The sequence below is a fragment of the Saimiri boliviensis genome, chromosome 1, assembly GCF_048565385.1.
Source record: "Saimiri boliviensis isolate mSaiBol1 chromosome 1, mSaiBol1.pri, whole genome shotgun sequence".
Classification (NCBI taxonomy): domain Eukaryota; kingdom Metazoa; phylum Chordata; class Mammalia; order Primates; family Cebidae; genus Saimiri; species Saimiri boliviensis.
The window spans coordinates 170,532,888-170,551,128 of NC_133449.1; the positions used below are offsets into that span (position 1 = coordinate 170,532,888).

Consider the following 18,241-nt stretch of genomic DNA (forward strand, 5'->3'; position numbering starts at 1 on the left):
ATGGGGTCCTTGTGCATTGCTTCTACTCATACTTAAGTCTGTAGAATAGGAATTAAATGCCTTTGTGTGATGAATTTTGCTCTGAAAGCTTCTTTTTTTTTTTTTTTTCCGACAGATGAAAGTCAACCTGACTTTCTTCCTTGAGATTATTTTGCATTTATCTTTTCATGTGCCTCACATAGAAGTGAGCAACTATTTCCTTTATTTGTTGTATTAGAAAGATAAGAAAATGCAGTGCTTTTAGAGGTGATTATGTAAGTTGTCAAAATTCAGAGAACAGGAGGATGAGTGACTTGAACCAGATTATTTGGGGGCACTTAATGTTGAAGGCATTTATTTTGTTTGCTGGAATATATAAGCAGAGGTCAAAGGCTGGGCACAGTGGCTCACGGCTATAATCCCAACACTTTGGGAGGCCTCGGTGGGCGGATCACCTGAGGTCAGGCGTTCAAGACCAGCCTGGCCAACATGGCAGACGCCATCTACTAAAAACACAAAATTAGCTAGGCATGGTGGCACACATCTGTAGTCCCAGCCTCTCAGGAGGCTGAGGCAGGAGAATCACTTGAATCTGGGAGGCAGAGGCTACAGTGAGTTAAGATTGTGCCACTGCACTCCAGCCTGAGTGGCAGAGCAAGACTCCGTCCACAAAAAAAAAAAGCAGAGGTCCTAAGTGTACAGTTTGTTGAGTGTTAAGGTTTGCTTTTAGTTCGTTTTTGTTTGTTTTTTCCTTTTGAGACAAGGTTTTGCTCTGTCACCCAGGCTGGATTTGGAATTCAGTGGTGTGATGACTCTTGACACTGTACTCTTGACCTCTTGGGCTCAAGTGATCCCCCCATCTCAGCCTCCCAAGTAGCTGGGACTGCAGGTGTGCACCACTGTGCCTGGCTAATTTTTTTTTTTTTTAAGTTTTTGTAGAGATGAGTCTCACTGTGTTGCTCAGGGTGGTCTCAAACTCCTGGGCTCAGGGGATCCTCCCACGTTGGCTTCCTAAAGTGCTAGGATTACAGGTGTGAGCTACTGGCTACTGTGCTCAGCCTGTTAAGGCATTTTTGAAAGTGACATAATTGTGTAAAACTGTAGACATAGTTGTGTAAAATCTGATAGGGAAGATTTTTTTCTTGTTTGCTTTTTGGGGAAAGACAGAAGAATGGATGTATGGTGAGGGTTGTGGAGGACAGGCTTTTATCCTTAGGAAAGTCATTTAAGCAGAGGCAGGTGTAAGGCACTCTTGTTCTTGGGTAACAGGACATGTCTAACATCTTTCCCCTCCTCTGCTTTTGCAGTGGCATTCCTCTTTAACTGGATTGGGTTTTTCCTGTCTTTTTGCCTGACTACTTCAGCTGCAGGAAGGTATGGGGCCATTTCAGGATTTGGTCTCTCTCTAATTAAATGGATCCTGATTGTCAGGGTAAGTTGTGTAACAGAAAAGGTAGACTCTACAGAGAGATAATAATTAGAATATTTTTGAATATTTGATTTTTCATTTGCTTTTTTAAAAGTTATTTCAACGTGTTAAATGATTTTTGGTTTGTCTTTGGTTTCATGATGAAGCTGAACCAAAATCAATTGCAAATGATTCATGCACACAAGTTTTGTTGTCAAATCTATTGAATACTAGTCTATCATCAGTATTGTTCACCAGCTGCTTTCTTTGTTTTTAATGTTTATAATGTGATAATGTATGTGTTCTGAAATTAGTTGTTTTAGTGATAAAAGGAAGGTTATTACCTCTTTGATATCTCATCAAAAGCAGCCATTCCTCTCATTAATTCTGTTACAGTTTTAGTCTAGCTCTCAGCTTCCTTCTTGTCTTTTCTCCTTCTCTTTCTGTCTCCCTTCCAGGACTGGTTATGCCAAAATGTTTGGGGAGCCAAAACTGTTTAACAAGCACTGCTCCATTAGGAGCCTGTTTCTGAAGTAAATTAAAGAGACGTATATCTTTAGTGACTTAAGAGTTACCAGTTAGTTAAATTTGCATGAAGTAATTTAAAGTTGTAAAAGATTAGGCAATTAAGCTTTTAAAGTATCCTGTGATTTCAGATAAATATATTGCTATTGTCAACTTTATAGACCAAACCAGTTTATCTATCATCAATTGACATACTTAACTAACTGATGGATATTGCTTGACCACAAATGCTTTATAACAAATAAGGTAGTTTTTCAAAGTAGTGCTACCTTATTTGTTATAAAGCATTTGTTAACATTTTTAGGGTTACAGAATCCTTTGAGAATCTGATGAAAGTTGTAAGCTTTTCCCCAACATACCTAATATGTACTCATCTAAAATAATGGACTTTAGGTTAAGAGCTGGAGCCCTAAAGAGGTTTTCTTTCCTTCCCTAAATCTTAAGTGTTACTTTATTAACAAATAAAATACTATATTTTAATTTTCAAACTATATTAAACTCTTGGACACCAAAGCCTGCAAGGAAAACGGAAATAAAATTAATTCCAGTGTTGTTTGTTTTTCCCCAAACTAAATTTTCAACTGTATTTAAAAAGTAAATCAAATGAATTAACTTATATGAGGTGGGATGCTTTTGACTGTAACAAAAAACTAGCTCAGAATGGTTTAGAAAAAAATTTTTAATTTTTTTTTTTAATGGGGAAAGTTCATTTCCCCTGAAAACAAGTCCCTGACAAGGAGATTAGTTAAATCAGTGATTCATTGACATCATCAAGGACAGCTGACATATCAGCATATTAGCATAGTTCCCTGCCCCACCACCTCTGGGTTAAAAGATGGCAGTTTCACGTATTAGTATCACACCGAAACACAACGGTGCTCAAGGGAAGAAAAAGAACTATTAAAAAAATTTTTTTTCTACCACCTTTAGAGAGAACTATTTTTTCTCTTCCTTTTTTCTCAAAGAGCAAGGAATCCTTCTCAGAAGCCCTCAATTTCCATTGGTCAGAATGATATCCTGTGCTCATTCCTAAACCAGTTGCCAGCAAGGGAAGGGGATTACCCTGGTATACATGATAAAGCTTCCAAAGTCAAGACAAGGCTAGGGGAGTTGGAACAAAATCAGTCCTCATTAGAAAGAAGGCAATGATATCAGCTTGTAGTCCCATCTACTCAGGAGGCTGAGGTGGGAGGATTGCTTGATTGAGCCCAGGAGTTCAGTAAAGCCTGGGCAACATAGTGAGATTCTCTCTCTTAATAATAATAGCAATTGCTTTTGGCACTGAATAAACAAAGTAAAACAATCATTATTGAAACATGCTTCTAGAAGGGTAAATATTATGTGGACAAAAAAATGTTTTCTAAAAAACAAATTTTTGTATACTTTCAAAATAAGGAGTTTATAAAGCTAAAAGCTATCATATTTATTGATTGCTTTTCCATGAAAGGAAATAGATTTGCATTTACTATAGCCATTTCAAGTCAGTAATATATAAAATACTTTCACTTATATTTTAAAATTATTGGAAAGGCTAAGTAGTGGCATTGGTAGAGCAAAGAAGTCTTGCATTTTGCATATCCTTAAGTTAAAATGAGAAATTGTGTCTGTTAAGCTGCTATAAAGTATTTTGCCTTATTTTTCAGTTTTCCACCTATTTCCCTGGATATTTTGATGGTCAGTACTGGCTCTGGTGGGTGTTCCTGGTTTTAGGTAAGTGTTTTTAGTGTAAGAAAAGGTGAGAAAACATTACATTAAGTTTTACAAGTAAAATTACTTTTAGTAAACACTCATCTTGATCACTGTAGAGTAATATATTAACCAGCTGTAGTAAAGATTTTTAAAATGTTGCTTTCTTGAAGAATAGACTTTCATTAACATCAGAGTAACATCCACGTTAATGAAAAGTTTCTTTGTGGTTGTAGGTTTTTCCTAACCTGTAAATATATTCATCTCCCCCATATGATCAATGGAGTATACTGATAACTCTGTAGTCTGTCAGCATTTTTCACCTTGTAAGTTATTACCACACAGCATTCGCAAACTCAAACCCAAATTGCTTATAGGCATACTGCAGCCAGTTGAACTAACTCATAAATGCACGTGGCCTATCTTTGTTAGGTCTGTCAGTAGAAAATAGAAAATATATAACCTCACTAGATAGAACTTCTGAAAGAACTACTATTGGGTTTCCAGAATTCTTTAGTTTACCACTGGTGAGAATAAGAATTGTTTCACAATAGGCAAGAGAACCTTTTTCTTTCTTTTTTCTTTTTTTTTTGGACAGAGTCTCATTCTGTCGCCCAGGCTGGAGAGTAATAGCGCGATCTTGGCTCACTGCAACCTCTGCCTCCTGGGCTCAAGCAATTCTTCTGTCTCAGCCTCCCAAGTGCCCACCACCATGCCCAGCTAATTTTTTGTGTTTTTAGTAGAGACAGGATTTCACCATGTTGGCCAGGCTGGTCTCAAACTCCTGACCTCAGGTGATCCACCTGACTGGGCCTTCCAAAAGTACTGGGATTATAGCCGTGAGCCACCATGCCCAGCCAGACTTTTTTTTTTTTTTTTTTTTTAATATATATACCAGGTATTTCAGGTTTTTGGTCTTCGGATTCTATTTTTTACTCTAAATGTTTATTTTAAAATCTTTTTTTCCTAGACATTAAAACAAAGAGATGAAGTTTGGGGTAAATTATTTCAATGTTGGTGTCTTCATTATTTGTAAAGAAAATATATATGATACAGTAAGAGAGACCACCATCACTTCTGTCATTTCTATAAAATAATAACAAGGCCATCTTGTTGCTTGTAAAGATGATGTGATTGCCTCACTGTGCTTCCATGACATCAGTTTCTCCTGTCTCCTATTTTGCTTCTTGTTGCCTCCTTAAGATTCTTGGTGGTACTGCTGCTAATGGGTCTGGCTGGCACATCCTGGCACCCATGCCCAATAGGTGCTTAATAAATTCAGGACCTGGACCAGTTGTGGTGGCTGACGCCTGCAATCCCAGCACTTTGGGAGACTGAGGCAGGAGGATTTCACCTTGAGGCCAGGATTTCAAGACCAGCTTGGGCGACATAGTGAGACCTTGTCTCTGTGAAAAATTTTTAAAAATTAACAAAATGGTGATTTGTGCCTATGGTCCTAGCTAGTTGGGAGACTGAGGCAGGAAGACCCCTTGAGCACAGGAGTTGGAGGCTGCAATGAGTTGTGATGGCACCACTGCAAGACACTGTCTCTAAAAACAAAACAAAACAAAGTAATTCAGGACCTGCTTTGCCAAGACTGACATTGCTGACCCTATGCTTTACTTAGAAAATATAAGTCATTCATTGCACCATCTACCACCTCCCCACAGCATCATCTACTCTATGACTGGTCATTAGAATTCTAAGGAAAGAGAAATAGTCATTTTCTTTCCTCTCTTTATTGTTGAGAACTTTAATAATAAAAATGACCAACGGAGAATAATTTAGAAGAAATAGTTCCTTGGCTTGCTTATTTTCTAAACTGTACCTTTAAGAGAAAAGCTGACCACCCTTCTTTTCCCAAGTCAAATCCTGAATGAACCAAAGAGAGCCCTTCAGCATGTGTTCAGATTGATTGTTTATGGCATAAATAAAGAAATTTAATGGATTGATTTCCTTTCTATATTAAAGTTTCATGGAAGATGAATTTGTAATACTTTATAATTGATCCTTCTTGCTTTGTACCATTTGCTTGTAAGCAAAAAATAAGCGTTTGGATACACTTACGAACAATTGATACTCAATGGTCGGGTCATTTTGGAAACTTTTTTTTTTTTTTAAAAGAACCAGTTTTGGCCGGGAGCGGTGGCTCACGCCTGTAATCCCAGCACTTTGGGAGGCCGAGGCGGGTGGATCACGAGGTCAAGAGATCGAGACCATCCTGGTCAACATGGTTAAACCCCACCTCTACTAAAAATACAAAAAATTAGCTGGGCATGGTGGCGCGTGCCTGTAATCCCAGCTCCTCAGGAGGCTGAGGCAGGAGAATTGCCTGAACCCAGGAGGCGGAGGTTGCAGTGAGCCGAGATTGCGCCATTGCACTCCAGCCTGGGTAATGAGAGCAAAACTCCGTCTCAAAAAAAAAAAATTAAAAAAAAAAAAAAAAAAAAAAGAGAGAGAACCAGTTTTGTGGCATTTCTCTTGCAGAGCTCCCAAGCTGGCCACTCTTCAGCTACAGTTAACCTATAGTTTATTTGTTTCACAGTTATTGTTAGTTTCTTTTTTTAAAATTAGTTACCAACATGTTAAAAATCAAAATTATTTCACATAAAACATCTGAATATTTTTATTTTTCTTAAAAGTTGGAATATCAAGCAAAGCTAGCCTGCATTCCACGTGGCATCCTTTGGCTGGAGCCGAGTTGTAGCTATCTCCTCCATACAGGTCGTGTGCCTTCCAGTTCAGGAAGATCCCACCACCGTTCCCCAATTTAGCATTTGAAAGGGTGACCCCTGCTGTATAGTCACATGTTGCTTTGAGTACCAAACAGAATGATGTTCCCCAAGCTCAGAGCCAACAGCTCTTGGTTACTGCCAAAAATCAGTTCAACTGTCCATGTACAGTTTTCTACCACTGAGCATCCCAGTAAAAGTGTTTTTTTAAAAATGTGCTAAAGGCTCAGAGACCATCTCTGAAAGAGGAAGGCCAGGAGGAGTATCTGAGTTCCCAATGAGGAGCATATCACCTCTTTGCTGACAGTTTTGAGAGGTACAAACTTTCATGAATGTATAGATTATGGTGTAGTCACACAAAAGGAGTCTTATATAAATAGAGAAATAGGCTGGGTACAGTGGTTCACACCTATAATTCCAACTCTTTGGGAGGGTGAGACAGGAGAATCACTTGAGCCTAGGATTTCAGGGCCAGCCTGGGCAACATAGTGAGACCCCCATCTCTACAGAAAATTTAAAAACAGGCCGGGTGTGGTGGCTCAAGCCTGTAATCCCAGCACTTTGGGAGGCCGAGGCGGGTGGATCACGAGGTCATGAGATCGAGACCATCCTGGTCAACAGGATGAAACCCCGTCTCTACTAAAAATACAAAAAATTAGCTGGGCATGGTGGCACATGCCTGTAATCCCAGCTACTTAGGAGGCTGAGGCAGGAGAATTGCCTGAACCCAGGAGGCGGAGGTTGCGGTGAGCCGAGATCGCGCCATTGCACTCCAGCCTGGGTAACGAGCGAAACTCTGTCTCAAAAAAAAAAAAAAAGAAAGAAAGAAAATTTAAAAACTAGCTGGTCATGGTGGTGTAAACCTGTTTTCCTAGCTACTTGGGAGGCAAAGGTAGAAAGATCATCTGGGCCCAGGAGTTCAAGCTTGCAGAGCTGTGATTGTACCACTGCACTCCAGCCTGGGCAACAGAGCAAGACCCTGTCTGTTGAGAGAGAGAGAGAGAGAGAAAGGAACTAGATTTTCAAGTTGTGACAGAATTGCTGTAATAGATGAGGGGATCCTGACATCTAGTGGACAATGTTATATACTGTCGACAGAGAAAACAGTCCATGACAAGGAAGGTTACATTTTTTTTTTCTTTTTACTTGAGAAAAGCACAGTTACAACCTCTTTTTGGTTGTTGTTGTTGTTTGGAGTTAATTATCTTGGAATGCTTTTTTGGAACTCAATAGGTAGATTTTGATATGTTTCTCAGTGAAGCTTTCATATGTAAATGTTTGGCCCCATATTATTTTTTATCTCCTTTAGACCAATTCAATTCTGAATGTGCAAAAGACACTATTGACTCTTGGATTATACCTTCTCATTGAAGGATGGATAATTTGGTATGAAAATCCTTTCCAGATTCCAGAGGAAATTGCTCATGTTTTGTTTACTTTTAGCAGAAAAATAACAATGTATTGCTATCAGGAGAAGGATTTCTGGGGAGGGGACTTAACATGGAAAATATAAATTCATTCATGACTTTTCTTTTTTAAATTAGGCTTTCTCCTGTTTCTCAGAGGATTTATCAATTATGCAAAAGTTCGGAAGATGCCAGAAACTTTATCAAATCTCCCCAGGACCAGAGTTCTCTTTATTTATTAAAGGTATTAAAGGAAAAAAATGTATTCTAGTCTCAGTGCAACCATGTGCTACATTGTAGAGGTCTATTCGGTTTTAGAGTAAGTATCTGTGGTAAGGGAATATAGAGAAGGTAAGAAAGGCACAGTCCCTATCTTTTAGCAGTTTCTTGTCTAATAACAGGGATTTTTACAAAAAACTATTGATAAAGTCAAATTAGAAAAACTACCATAGGAGAAATTGTTACTTCCTGCTTTGACAGTGTGAAAGAGGCAGGGGCCTTAGCAGTCATCAGAAAGCTAGGATATTTGGCTGCTTGACTGAATCCAACATCCTGAAGCCACTGCTTACTATGGCTTCAGTTCCAGAGGATGACATTCAGAAGGAACCCTTCAAGCCTAATCACTCGCCTCTGCCCCTAAACCCCTGAACTGTGTAGTACTTTAGGAACTTTTTTGTCTGGGCTGCTGACAAGCCCACCAAGTCTTCCATCTCTTAAAATTGTCATTGAGGCTTTCCTGGTGGCTTTCTTCAGATTGACATCTTGATATCACTCTAATGTGAGGAAGGTCAAACCCAAGAAAAGGAAGAGGAGAAAGGACCTTTTCCCTTGCCTAGAACTGGAGGACTAAGCCCTGTCAAGGCTCTTTGATTCACACGTGATTTTCTGCAGAGGCTGATACTCCGTCTTCCATCAGTGGCTGCCTAGAGGAAGAGGTGGAGAATCTTGAGAAAAGAGTACACCAGAGAGAGCCCCTCTCTGCTAACAAGTTCTAATAGACCTTGGACTTGACTGTTTGTTCCTTGGGACTTTCGGGGACTGTGTTGATCATAGAGTAGAACCTTGAGCACCATCTAGAGGCCAGTCCAGTTGAAGGCCTTAGGCAAAGCATTGTAAAGGGTAGGTGTAGTAGTTTAGACAAACCTTACATAATAGTGGAGAGTGTGGGGAAGAATTTCAGAATCATCTGAGGCAGAGTGAAGAGCAAAAATAGGGGAATACGGAGCTTGTTTAAAGGACAGCAGCTTGATTGGGGCATAAAGGAGTATTGAGGATCAAGGCTAAAAAGTCAGGTTGAAACAGATTTCACAGATACCTTGAGCACCAAGCCTATTTGTAGTAGAACCATCAAATTGATAGAGCCAGTGACATGTTGGGTCAATGCAAGACTAAGCCCATGTGGAACATTAATTTTTTTCTGTACTTGCAGAGTATCAGTTTATATGGGCAATCATATGCTAAGAGTGGGGTTCTCAATTTTGAAGACTTGTGGTGGTCTCAGGAGGTATGCTTCAGGAAACTAAAACATCTACTATAGTTGATTTTCCAGGTGATGGAACAGCATTGAAAGCTTTTAGGCAACAGGATAGTATAATGAGACCATCTTGAATATAACACATTTTTTGAAGCACAGTATAGTAAACTAAAATTAACATACATGGCGTTTTCCATGTGTCAGTTAATACAGTAAGCATTTTTCCTGGACATAATTAAATGTACTTACGTAAGTAAAGAAGGCTTGGGCTGCTTGAAATGTATACTAGTATTTATTATTACAAAACAGGAATCTTTGATTGCATGTTTAAAAATGTGTAGCATGTCAGGTTGGACATGGTGGCTCACACCTATAATCCAGCACTTTGGGAGGTTGAGGCAGGCAGATCACAAGGTCAGGAGATTGAGACCATCCTGGCCAACATGGTGAAACCCCGTCTCCATCCACTAAAATACAAAAACTTAGCTGGGTGTGGTGGTGGCAGACACCTGTAGTCCCAGCTACTCAGGAGGCTGAGGCAGGAGAATCGCTTGAACCCAGGAAGCAGAGGTTGCAGTGAGCTGAGATCGTGCCACTGCACTCCGCACGCTAGCCTGGAGACAGAGCGAGGCTCTGTCTCAAAAAAAAAAAAAAGGTGTAGCATGTCATGAATTTGAATTCAGTCACACAGTCTGGACACAAATGAACATTGACACCACTGGCCTGGGCCTTAATGCCTATGATGTGTATTTGTTTATGTCTAGAACATAAGAGGCTTACTGGATGTTTGCAGTTTTATTTAATTACCATTGTCATCTTTCATCTGTATGTCTGATTGGAATTTATAGTTAGTCAGGTTTAACTCTTACCTATGAAGGATTCAAAACTTAGTACTATTGGGTTGCTACAAGTCCTCCTTAGGAAGGGTGCGGAGATCGCCTAATATTTTCCCCTAATACATCTACACCCAAAATATCCTGAGGGGACAGATTTCTTCCTCTTTTTAAAAAAGTAATGGATTGATGTTAGCTCTGAATTTCTAAATGGACTGAGATCACACCTCTGTCTATTCTCTTCATTATTCAGTTAGAAGAAAATGTGAATCTTTATAAGAGGATCACATACCTTCTTCATCTTGGTTCTAAGCATAAAAAATAGCAGCCAGGTTGAGAGAAAGCCTGAACTTCTCAGTTTTCCTGTGGTTTTTGGTGCTTTACTGAAAATTTTGTTGTTTTTGTTTGGATTTTCTAAAATTTCTGAAATGGTTTTCGATGTTCTAAATTTAAAACAACGCAGTCCTTAGTAATAATAATGCTGTAGGAGCTGCTAAAGGAGATTGAAGTGATGAGCCTGCTGGTGCTTCAGGAATGTACATTAAGAGTTGTTGCCAGCCTGTAATCCCAGCACTCTGGGAGGCCGAGGCGGGTAGATCACGAGGTCAAGAGATCGAGACCATCCTGGTCAACATGGTGAAACCCCGTCTCTACTAAAAATACAAAAAGTTAGCTGGGCATGGTGGCACGTGCCTGTAATCCCAGCTACTCAGGAGGCTGAGGCAGGAGAATTGCCTGAGCCCAGGAGGCGGAGGTTGCGGTGAGCCGAGATCGCGCCATTGCACTCCAGCCTGGGTAACGAGCGAAACTCCTCCTCAAAAAAAAAAAAAAAGGAGTTGTCAGAAATGTACTCAGAGGTAAATGAATGCACTCCATTGGAGGGCATAATAGAGTTTATTTGCTTTTCTATTCACCTGTGATACCCTGGTTTATTTGAAATTGTTCCTGACACACCCAGAGAATTCAGAGGTCTAAATTAAGAATTTGGGGGGCTTACAGCAGAATTTAGAGTTCTAATTACTTAACTAATTTTCCAGGGATTCCCCAGAGGGAACCTGAAAAGCTGTAATATCCTATGGGACTGAGTTCCTTTTGTCCATTGAAAGGGTAAGAACTCTGTCCAGATCCAAAATGTACAATCCTTTCTTCTCTAGTTTGGAGGACATTTAGTTTAGTTTTGTTAGATATACTAGAAAACCATCATGTATTTAGTATGAAAGTTTTATTTCTTTTTCCCTTCCTATTGATTCTTTATTATATTTATCACAGTTTTTTAAAAGTCATTATCTGCTCATTCCAACATCAAGATTGTCTGTAAGTCTATTTGTATTGATGACTTTTTCTTTTGACTCTGGGTTACATTTTCCTGTTTTTACACATCTGGCCAATCATTTGTTTGTTGCAGCAGTGTTGATTATCATGTTGTAGAGATTATGATTCTTAATTTTATCAGAAGTTTTTGCCTAGCAGACACAGATTACTAGACGATAACTTTGATCTTATTTCTAACTGTCATATACAGTGATTCTTCTAGGGAGATCAGGATAGGGGAGAGGAAAAATGCAGTTTTAAAAAACTTAAGCTGACTCCTGCTGAGGAAAATCACTGGTAAACTAGTGACTACTCTGCTAAATTGCCTTTCTTGACATTGTCAACCTGAAGTAATCAAAAAGGATCAGAATACAGAGTTTATGCAAGCAGAAAGCTACGAGTGGCCAATCAGAGAACACAAACTTTAGGAAATGGGGTCAGTGTTCCCAAAAGCTTCATTTTATTTTATGGACCTCTCCTTCTTTGATGGAGATGTCACTAATTAAAAGCTAGCTGAAGAAAGACACAAGTAGGGAATTTTTAAAATGACTTTGCCAGAAAGATATAGGTAGAGAATTTTTAAAATAACTCCGCTGTAACATAAAAGTAACATACTTTCCGTATTGTACTAAGATTTGGCATTTTGCTAGAAAAGGGTATAAGAACCGTGACTTTTCTAGTCAGCATACCTAAAACATAGTACAAATAAACCAATCTTGAAGTGATCCCCGAACACCTCTTTCTAACCAGCCAAAGTAGATGTTACAAAAGCTCAACACTAAAACTCATGTTTTACATTACTATCATAGGGGCAGCTCTCAGGTTCCCTTTCAGAGTCCATTTAAGCTTAATGGAGGGAAAATGCATTAATTAGCTATTATCTGGTTTCCTACTTCATAACAAAACGCCAAAAGGAATTGCTGAAGGTGTGCACGGTGGCCATCAAGAAGCATGTGACTAGGCCAGGTGCAGTGGCTCACACCTGTAATCCCAGCATTTTGGGAGGTCGAGGTAGGCAGGTCACCTGAGTTTAGAAATTCGAGACCAGCATGGCCAATATGGTGAAACCCTTTCTCTGCTAAAAAGGACAAAAATTAGCTGGGCGTGGTAGTGTATGCCTGTAATCCCAGCTATTCAGGAGGCTGCTGAGGCAGGAGAATCGCTTGAATCCAGACGGCAGAGGTTGCGGAGAGCCAAGATCATGCCCCTGCACTTTAGCCTGGGTCACAGAGCAAGACTCTGTCTCAAAAAATAAATAAATAAAATATATGACTGGGGAAGTAATAGAAACATGTATCTTTTAGAAACAGCCGGGCGTGGTGGCTCACGCCTATAATCCAAGCACTTTGGAGACATCTATTCCTGAACTGGTGAAAAATGTAGTGTTTATACTTTTTCTGATTTACCAGTTCACTGGAAAATACATTTTTATGGGTTACCACCTCCTCTGATGCTGCCAGGTGAATGAAGAGTGAGCTACAGTGACCAGTGGTAACACAGTTGATTGGTTCTAACACTATTTGTGTGGTACCAAAAGTACTTGTACATATATTTAAAAATTATTTTAACCACATCTGAAACAGAAGGAAAAAAGAGGTTTTTGAGCCCTAGCATTAATGAGCTAGGGCCTTCATAATTTAAAAAGTGATGTAGTGAGCCATACCTGTTAGGCATCAAATATTTTAATTTTTTTCCATGTGACAATAGACATTTTCATTTCTCCCTTTACATCATTTTCCTCCTGTTCCTTAATACCTCTTTTATTTTATTAAAGGAAATTCATCTCAAGGTAAAGATTTACTTATTGGACTGTGTTATAAGATAGCAAGATAATAGAAATGGTGTTTTCAGTAGAATTTTTGCTAAACAAAATCTACATAATGTCTTCAAAAAGAACTGATTGTCTTCCTCTTGGAGTTAAATGATCTGTAGGCTATTGGATTCCTTTTTCTTTCGCAAAGTGATCTGATCTACAATCTAGTAACGCAGTCCAGAATCCCTAATATCTGTTTGTTCTTTAGTTTGTGTACTATCAGTGTTTCTGTAACACTGCCAGTCAAGCCTCCAGGTCTCAGCAATGCCCTCTGGCAGTCTTTCATTTGGAGATTATATGGTGATTGTATGGTGACCTATCTAGGTCCTCTTGAGAGATTTTAATTTAATTTTTACTTTTCTTGCTGAACAAGTAAAGGGATTTTTAATGTTTGTTGGGTGGCAGCCTTTGACTTTGAGGGATCTATTAAAGCTGTTTACCAATGCAAAAGCATCATAAACTAAGGAAGTGGCCAGGTGATTGTCTGTACCACATTGTATATTCTTGCAAACTCTGTTTTGACCTAATAGTCATTGTTTCATCAATTTTCATCTATTAATAGAAACTGATAAAGCAGAAATTACTTATGTTTATAATGAGTCTGGTCTCATTGCAAAAACTTTCATTTAATATTCGTCTGCCAGTTTTCTTTCTGCTTCTGCTTGGCTTTTAGAGTTCCTTATATTCTTGCTGGGCGCAGGGGCTCACGCCTGTAATCCTAGCACTGGGAGGCAGAGGTGGGTGGATCACCTGAGGTCAGGAGTTCGAGACCAGCCTGGCCATCATGGAGAAACCACATATTTTAAAAAAAGAAAAAGAAATAGAGTTTCTTATATTCTTGAGTCTCCATCTCAGTGCTTTCTGAGGTCTTTCAATCTCTTATGTCTCTCAATCTAAAGAAAAGATGTCCTTGTATCCATTTCAGTGGTTTACTTCAAATCACAACACACCTGAATTTATAGTTTAGAAAAATGTTGATAATATTAAAATATGTTAATTTCCTCCACTGTGTTTATAGTCTGTATTTTGGCAGCCTTTTAAATATTTATGCAGTAATCTAATCAGAAATGATACAGAAGATACTGGGCATAGTCCCAGTTAGTGTTAGTCCCAGTTACTTGAGGGGCTGAGGCAGAATGATCACTTAAGCCCTGGGGGTGGAGGTTGCAGTGAGCAGAGCTCATGCCACTGCACTCCAGCCTGAGCGACAGACTCTGTCTCCAAAAAAAAAGGGCACAGAAGAGTTTCTTGTGGCTTTTACAGTAATTTAGAGGATAGAAAAGTAAGTTATGGGTCTATATGTGAGCTCATCCAACTCTCACTTGTTGGGTACCACAAATAGTTTCTTAATAAATATTCGTTAAGCAGTAAATGTATCTCTTTAGTGCTTCTTCTTTTATTGTTAATATAGGGAATTACCTGTAATTTTCCCAAGTTATTTTCATGAGAACCAAAACAATATACTAGTACAGAAATGCCACAAAGTATTAGATGAAAACTGCATTTAGTAAAATGCATAGGCATTATTTTGACAGCATTTATTTTACTCATGTATATTCTTTTCTTTTTTCTTTTTTTAATAAAAAACTTTTTACTCTAAGAAAATTATTTTTCTTTTAATTCATATTCTTTTTAATGAACAAATGGCTCCAGAATGTATATTCCTTTCTTAAAATTAGTTTGAAACTACATATTTTAAGACAAATATGCCCCTAAAATACAATGACTTTTTAAGAAAACTTTTTTTTTTTTTTTTAAGTATTTGTGGTACCTATAAGTTTACCCTTGTTTTCTAATTTTGCCATGCTCAATTGAGGGTATAGCATGACATTGCTGTCATCCTTACTGGAAATCTTCCTTGTGCAATATCTAGTGGAATTGTTAGAGCAAACAGTAGCTTCAGGTATATTAGGAAAATTACCTGTGCACTTGGATGATGCTCTGTGTCCCAAGTTTCAGTCATTGCTGACAGGGTTAAGTATGGGATGCAGTAGCACTGCTTCCATTCTATTTTGTTCAGAGGTTTGGAAAGAGAGACTCCTGACCTCAGGAATTTTTAGAAAAAGCATTCCAGCTTTTTCTAGTTCTAGAGGCCTTGATAACTTTGAATTGAAATTGTAATGTTTATTGAATACCAAGATGTCAGTATACAGTAATCTTAAAACTATGTTAAAATGCACTTGTGTCTCCAAACATCCTGCCTTCTTTTGTGACTACATCCTTCTCTTAGCCAAAATAACAAGCTAACTAGAGTTTCAATATTCAATATCCTTCTCTGGCAGATGTTTTCTGGCAAAGGCCTTCCTGCATTTATGAATTCTCTCTCAAGAAGCAAGAGAGCACCTGCAGGAAGTGAATCAAGATGCAGAACAGAGGAAGAATCACCTGCTTTAAAAAAAATAAAGTACTGTTGAAAAGATCATTTCTCTCTATTTGTTCCTAGGTGTAAAATTTTAATAGTTAATGCAGATTCTGTAATCATTGAATCATTAGTGGTTAATGTTTGAAAAAGCTCTTGCAATCAAGTCTGTGATGTATTAATAATGCCTTATATATTGTTTGTAGTCATTTTAAGTAGCATGAGCCATGTCCCTGTAGTCAGTAGGGGGCAGTCTTGCTTTATTCATCCTCCATCTCAAAATGAACTTGGAATTAAATATTTTATTGTAAGATATGTATAATGCTGGCCATTTCAAAGGGATTTTCTCAAAAGTTAAACTTTTGTTTTGACTGCGTTTCTGCACATAATGCATATTTGCTGTTCCAGTTAATCTGGAAATTTATTCCATTGTACTGTGTGAACACCTGGAAGCAAAATCATAGTGCAAAAATACATTTAAGGTGTGGTCAAAATATGTCTTTAATTGGTAAATAATAAGCATTAATTTTTTATAGTCTGTATCCACAATTTTGCAGTACCTTATTGTACCTGAGGGATTCTAAAGGTGTTGTCACTATATAAAATAGAAAGGACTAGGATATAAATGAAGCTTAGTTACTAAAATGTAATTCTTGGCACTCTTTCTATAATTAGAGTCCCCCACCCCCACCCCCCTTTTTTTTTCCTTTTGTCTCCTGATGATTAGTCCAAAGGCTGGGAGTAAGGAGAGGATTAGGTACTTAGGAGCAAAGAAAGAATTAGCTTGGAACTTTTGAGATGATCCCTAACAAACTGTACTACTTGCTTTTACAATGTGTTAGCAGAAACCAGTGGGTTATAATGTAGAATGATGTGCTTTCTGCCCAGGTGGTAATTCACCTTGGTTTGCTATGTTAAAACTGTAAATACAACAGAACATTAATAAATATCTCTTGTGTAGCACCTTTTACTGTAGATTAGTGCTTTCTTGGCTTGTATTTGTTGATTGCTAAGGCACTTTTTTCTAATCTTAGAGAATCATTCAGTAGATGTGATTAAACAACTAATGTTGGGTCAATTATTTTTCTTCATTTTCAGCACAAGAAGTCCCCTTCTTTCATATCCTACTCAATACATTCTTAAAAATGTATATGAACATTGATTCTGCAAACGATAATGGACTAATAAAAGTAGAGAGGAGGCCGGGCGTGGTGGCACACGCCTGTAATCCCAGCACTTTGGGAGGCCAGGGGGGGTAGATCATGAGGTCAAGAGATCAAGACCATACTGGCCAACATGGTGAAACCCCATCTCTACTAAAAATACAAAATAAGTAGCTGGGCATGGTGGTGTAGTCCTCAAGTAGTCCCAGCTACTTGGGAGGCTGAGGCAGGAGAACAGCCTGAAACTGGAAAACGGAAGTTGCAGTGAGCTGGATCTCACTACTTCACTCCAGCCTGGCGACAGAGCGAGACTCCGTCTCAAAAAAAAAAGGAGTTGTAGAGATATTAAATCATTCTGGAATTTCTAATTATACTTTAATTTTTTGACATAATTTTAGATAATTTCTTTCCAGTGTTTTGTGCATGTTCTCATTTGTTCTTTTTCTCAGTTGAATGCACCAACTGGTTTGCATCCTATGAGCATCCAGTCAGTTGAAATTAAAGATTCCTCATTTCTCCTGATTTCCATTCTTGTCTTGGTCTTAAATTTAGAGACTGATGGTTTTTATGATATCAGCCATTTGATTTTTTTCATTTTCTATTTAAGAAATATAAAGAAAAAAATACATCAAGATGGCCAAATTACTACACAGTGAGCACCAGCACAGTCTGATAGCTGCAAATGTCTATTCTTCTGCTGCGTATGAATATCCAGAATCAGCATAGGAAGTTGTTTAGGGTGTCAGAATATAATGCACAGAAGTGTGGGTTGTTTGAAAGCCAAACAGGAAAATTAAAAGCCTACTGGATTGATATTTCATAATAATTTACATTGATCCTTCTAACAAATTAATTGATTACTATGAACATTAGTATAGTGTGTTCTTGTTCAGAAGTTATATTTGACAATATAGAAGGAGGTAGTTTTATGAAAGTTTCTTTGAAGATTTTTCTTCTTAATTTTGAATCAGATTATACCAACAATAAATTTTGGAAGTTTTTATGGCCTATAATGTTGTAAGTTCCAGAATGAAAAAGTCTCTAATAATCTGAATAAATGTAGACATGTATAGCAGAGAGAACTATGTAAATTATCTTGCAGAATAAAATAGAAGGGTCCTAAATCACGTTAACTCAAACATTGTAGACTAGCTTTGTGTTTATTCTTCAGGTCCTTGTGCCTTATTTGGTTTTGTGTATTCAACGAACTGAAATATTTGGAATTCCTATTTCTGTGCATTTGGTGGTCCATAAGATTTTGTCAAATGTAAACCTACAGTTTAATATACTTTAAAATACTTAGTCTAGAGAATGATTTCTCTTTAGTCATTTTAAATGTTCTGAAAATTCAAATCTTTTGAGGCACATAAAGTTGGCACCATGTATCATCTAGAGTCCTTACTGGTATTCAGGATGAAAATTTTCATGCTGCAGTGTTAATTATCATTTTTCTCTCCCATTTTCTTTCTCACTTTGATATGTTAATACTGATAATGGATAAAGGGTCAGTTTTTATAATAAATGGTTTGGGAAAGGTATTCAGAGGAACTGC

The 18,241-nt window shown here is 38.0% G+C and overlaps 1 protein-coding gene across 2 annotated transcripts in view; it reads left to right on the top strand.

The window, feature by feature from the left end:
• Nucleotides 1-16,494, top strand: part of NDFIP1 (Nedd4 family interacting protein 1) — a 46,060-nt gene extending 29,566 nt beyond the window's left edge. Inside the window, exons 5-8 of one of the 2 annotated variants that reach the window (XM_039479783.2) lie at nt 1,287-1,411; nt 3,556-3,622; nt 7,875-7,980; nt 15,450-16,494. In XM_039479783.2, coding sequence (XP_039335717.1) covers nt 1,287-1,411; nt 3,556-3,622; nt 7,875-7,978 — 296 coding nt within the window. In that variant the 3' untranslated portion in view covers nt 7,979-7,980; nt 15,450-16,494. The remainder of the gene's footprint in view (nt 1-1,286; nt 1,412-3,555; nt 3,623-7,874; nt 7,981-15,449) is intronic. The other variant, XM_074381062.1, reaches the window with a different exon arrangement.
• The last annotated feature ends 1,747 nt before the right edge of the window (nt 16,495-18,241 follow it).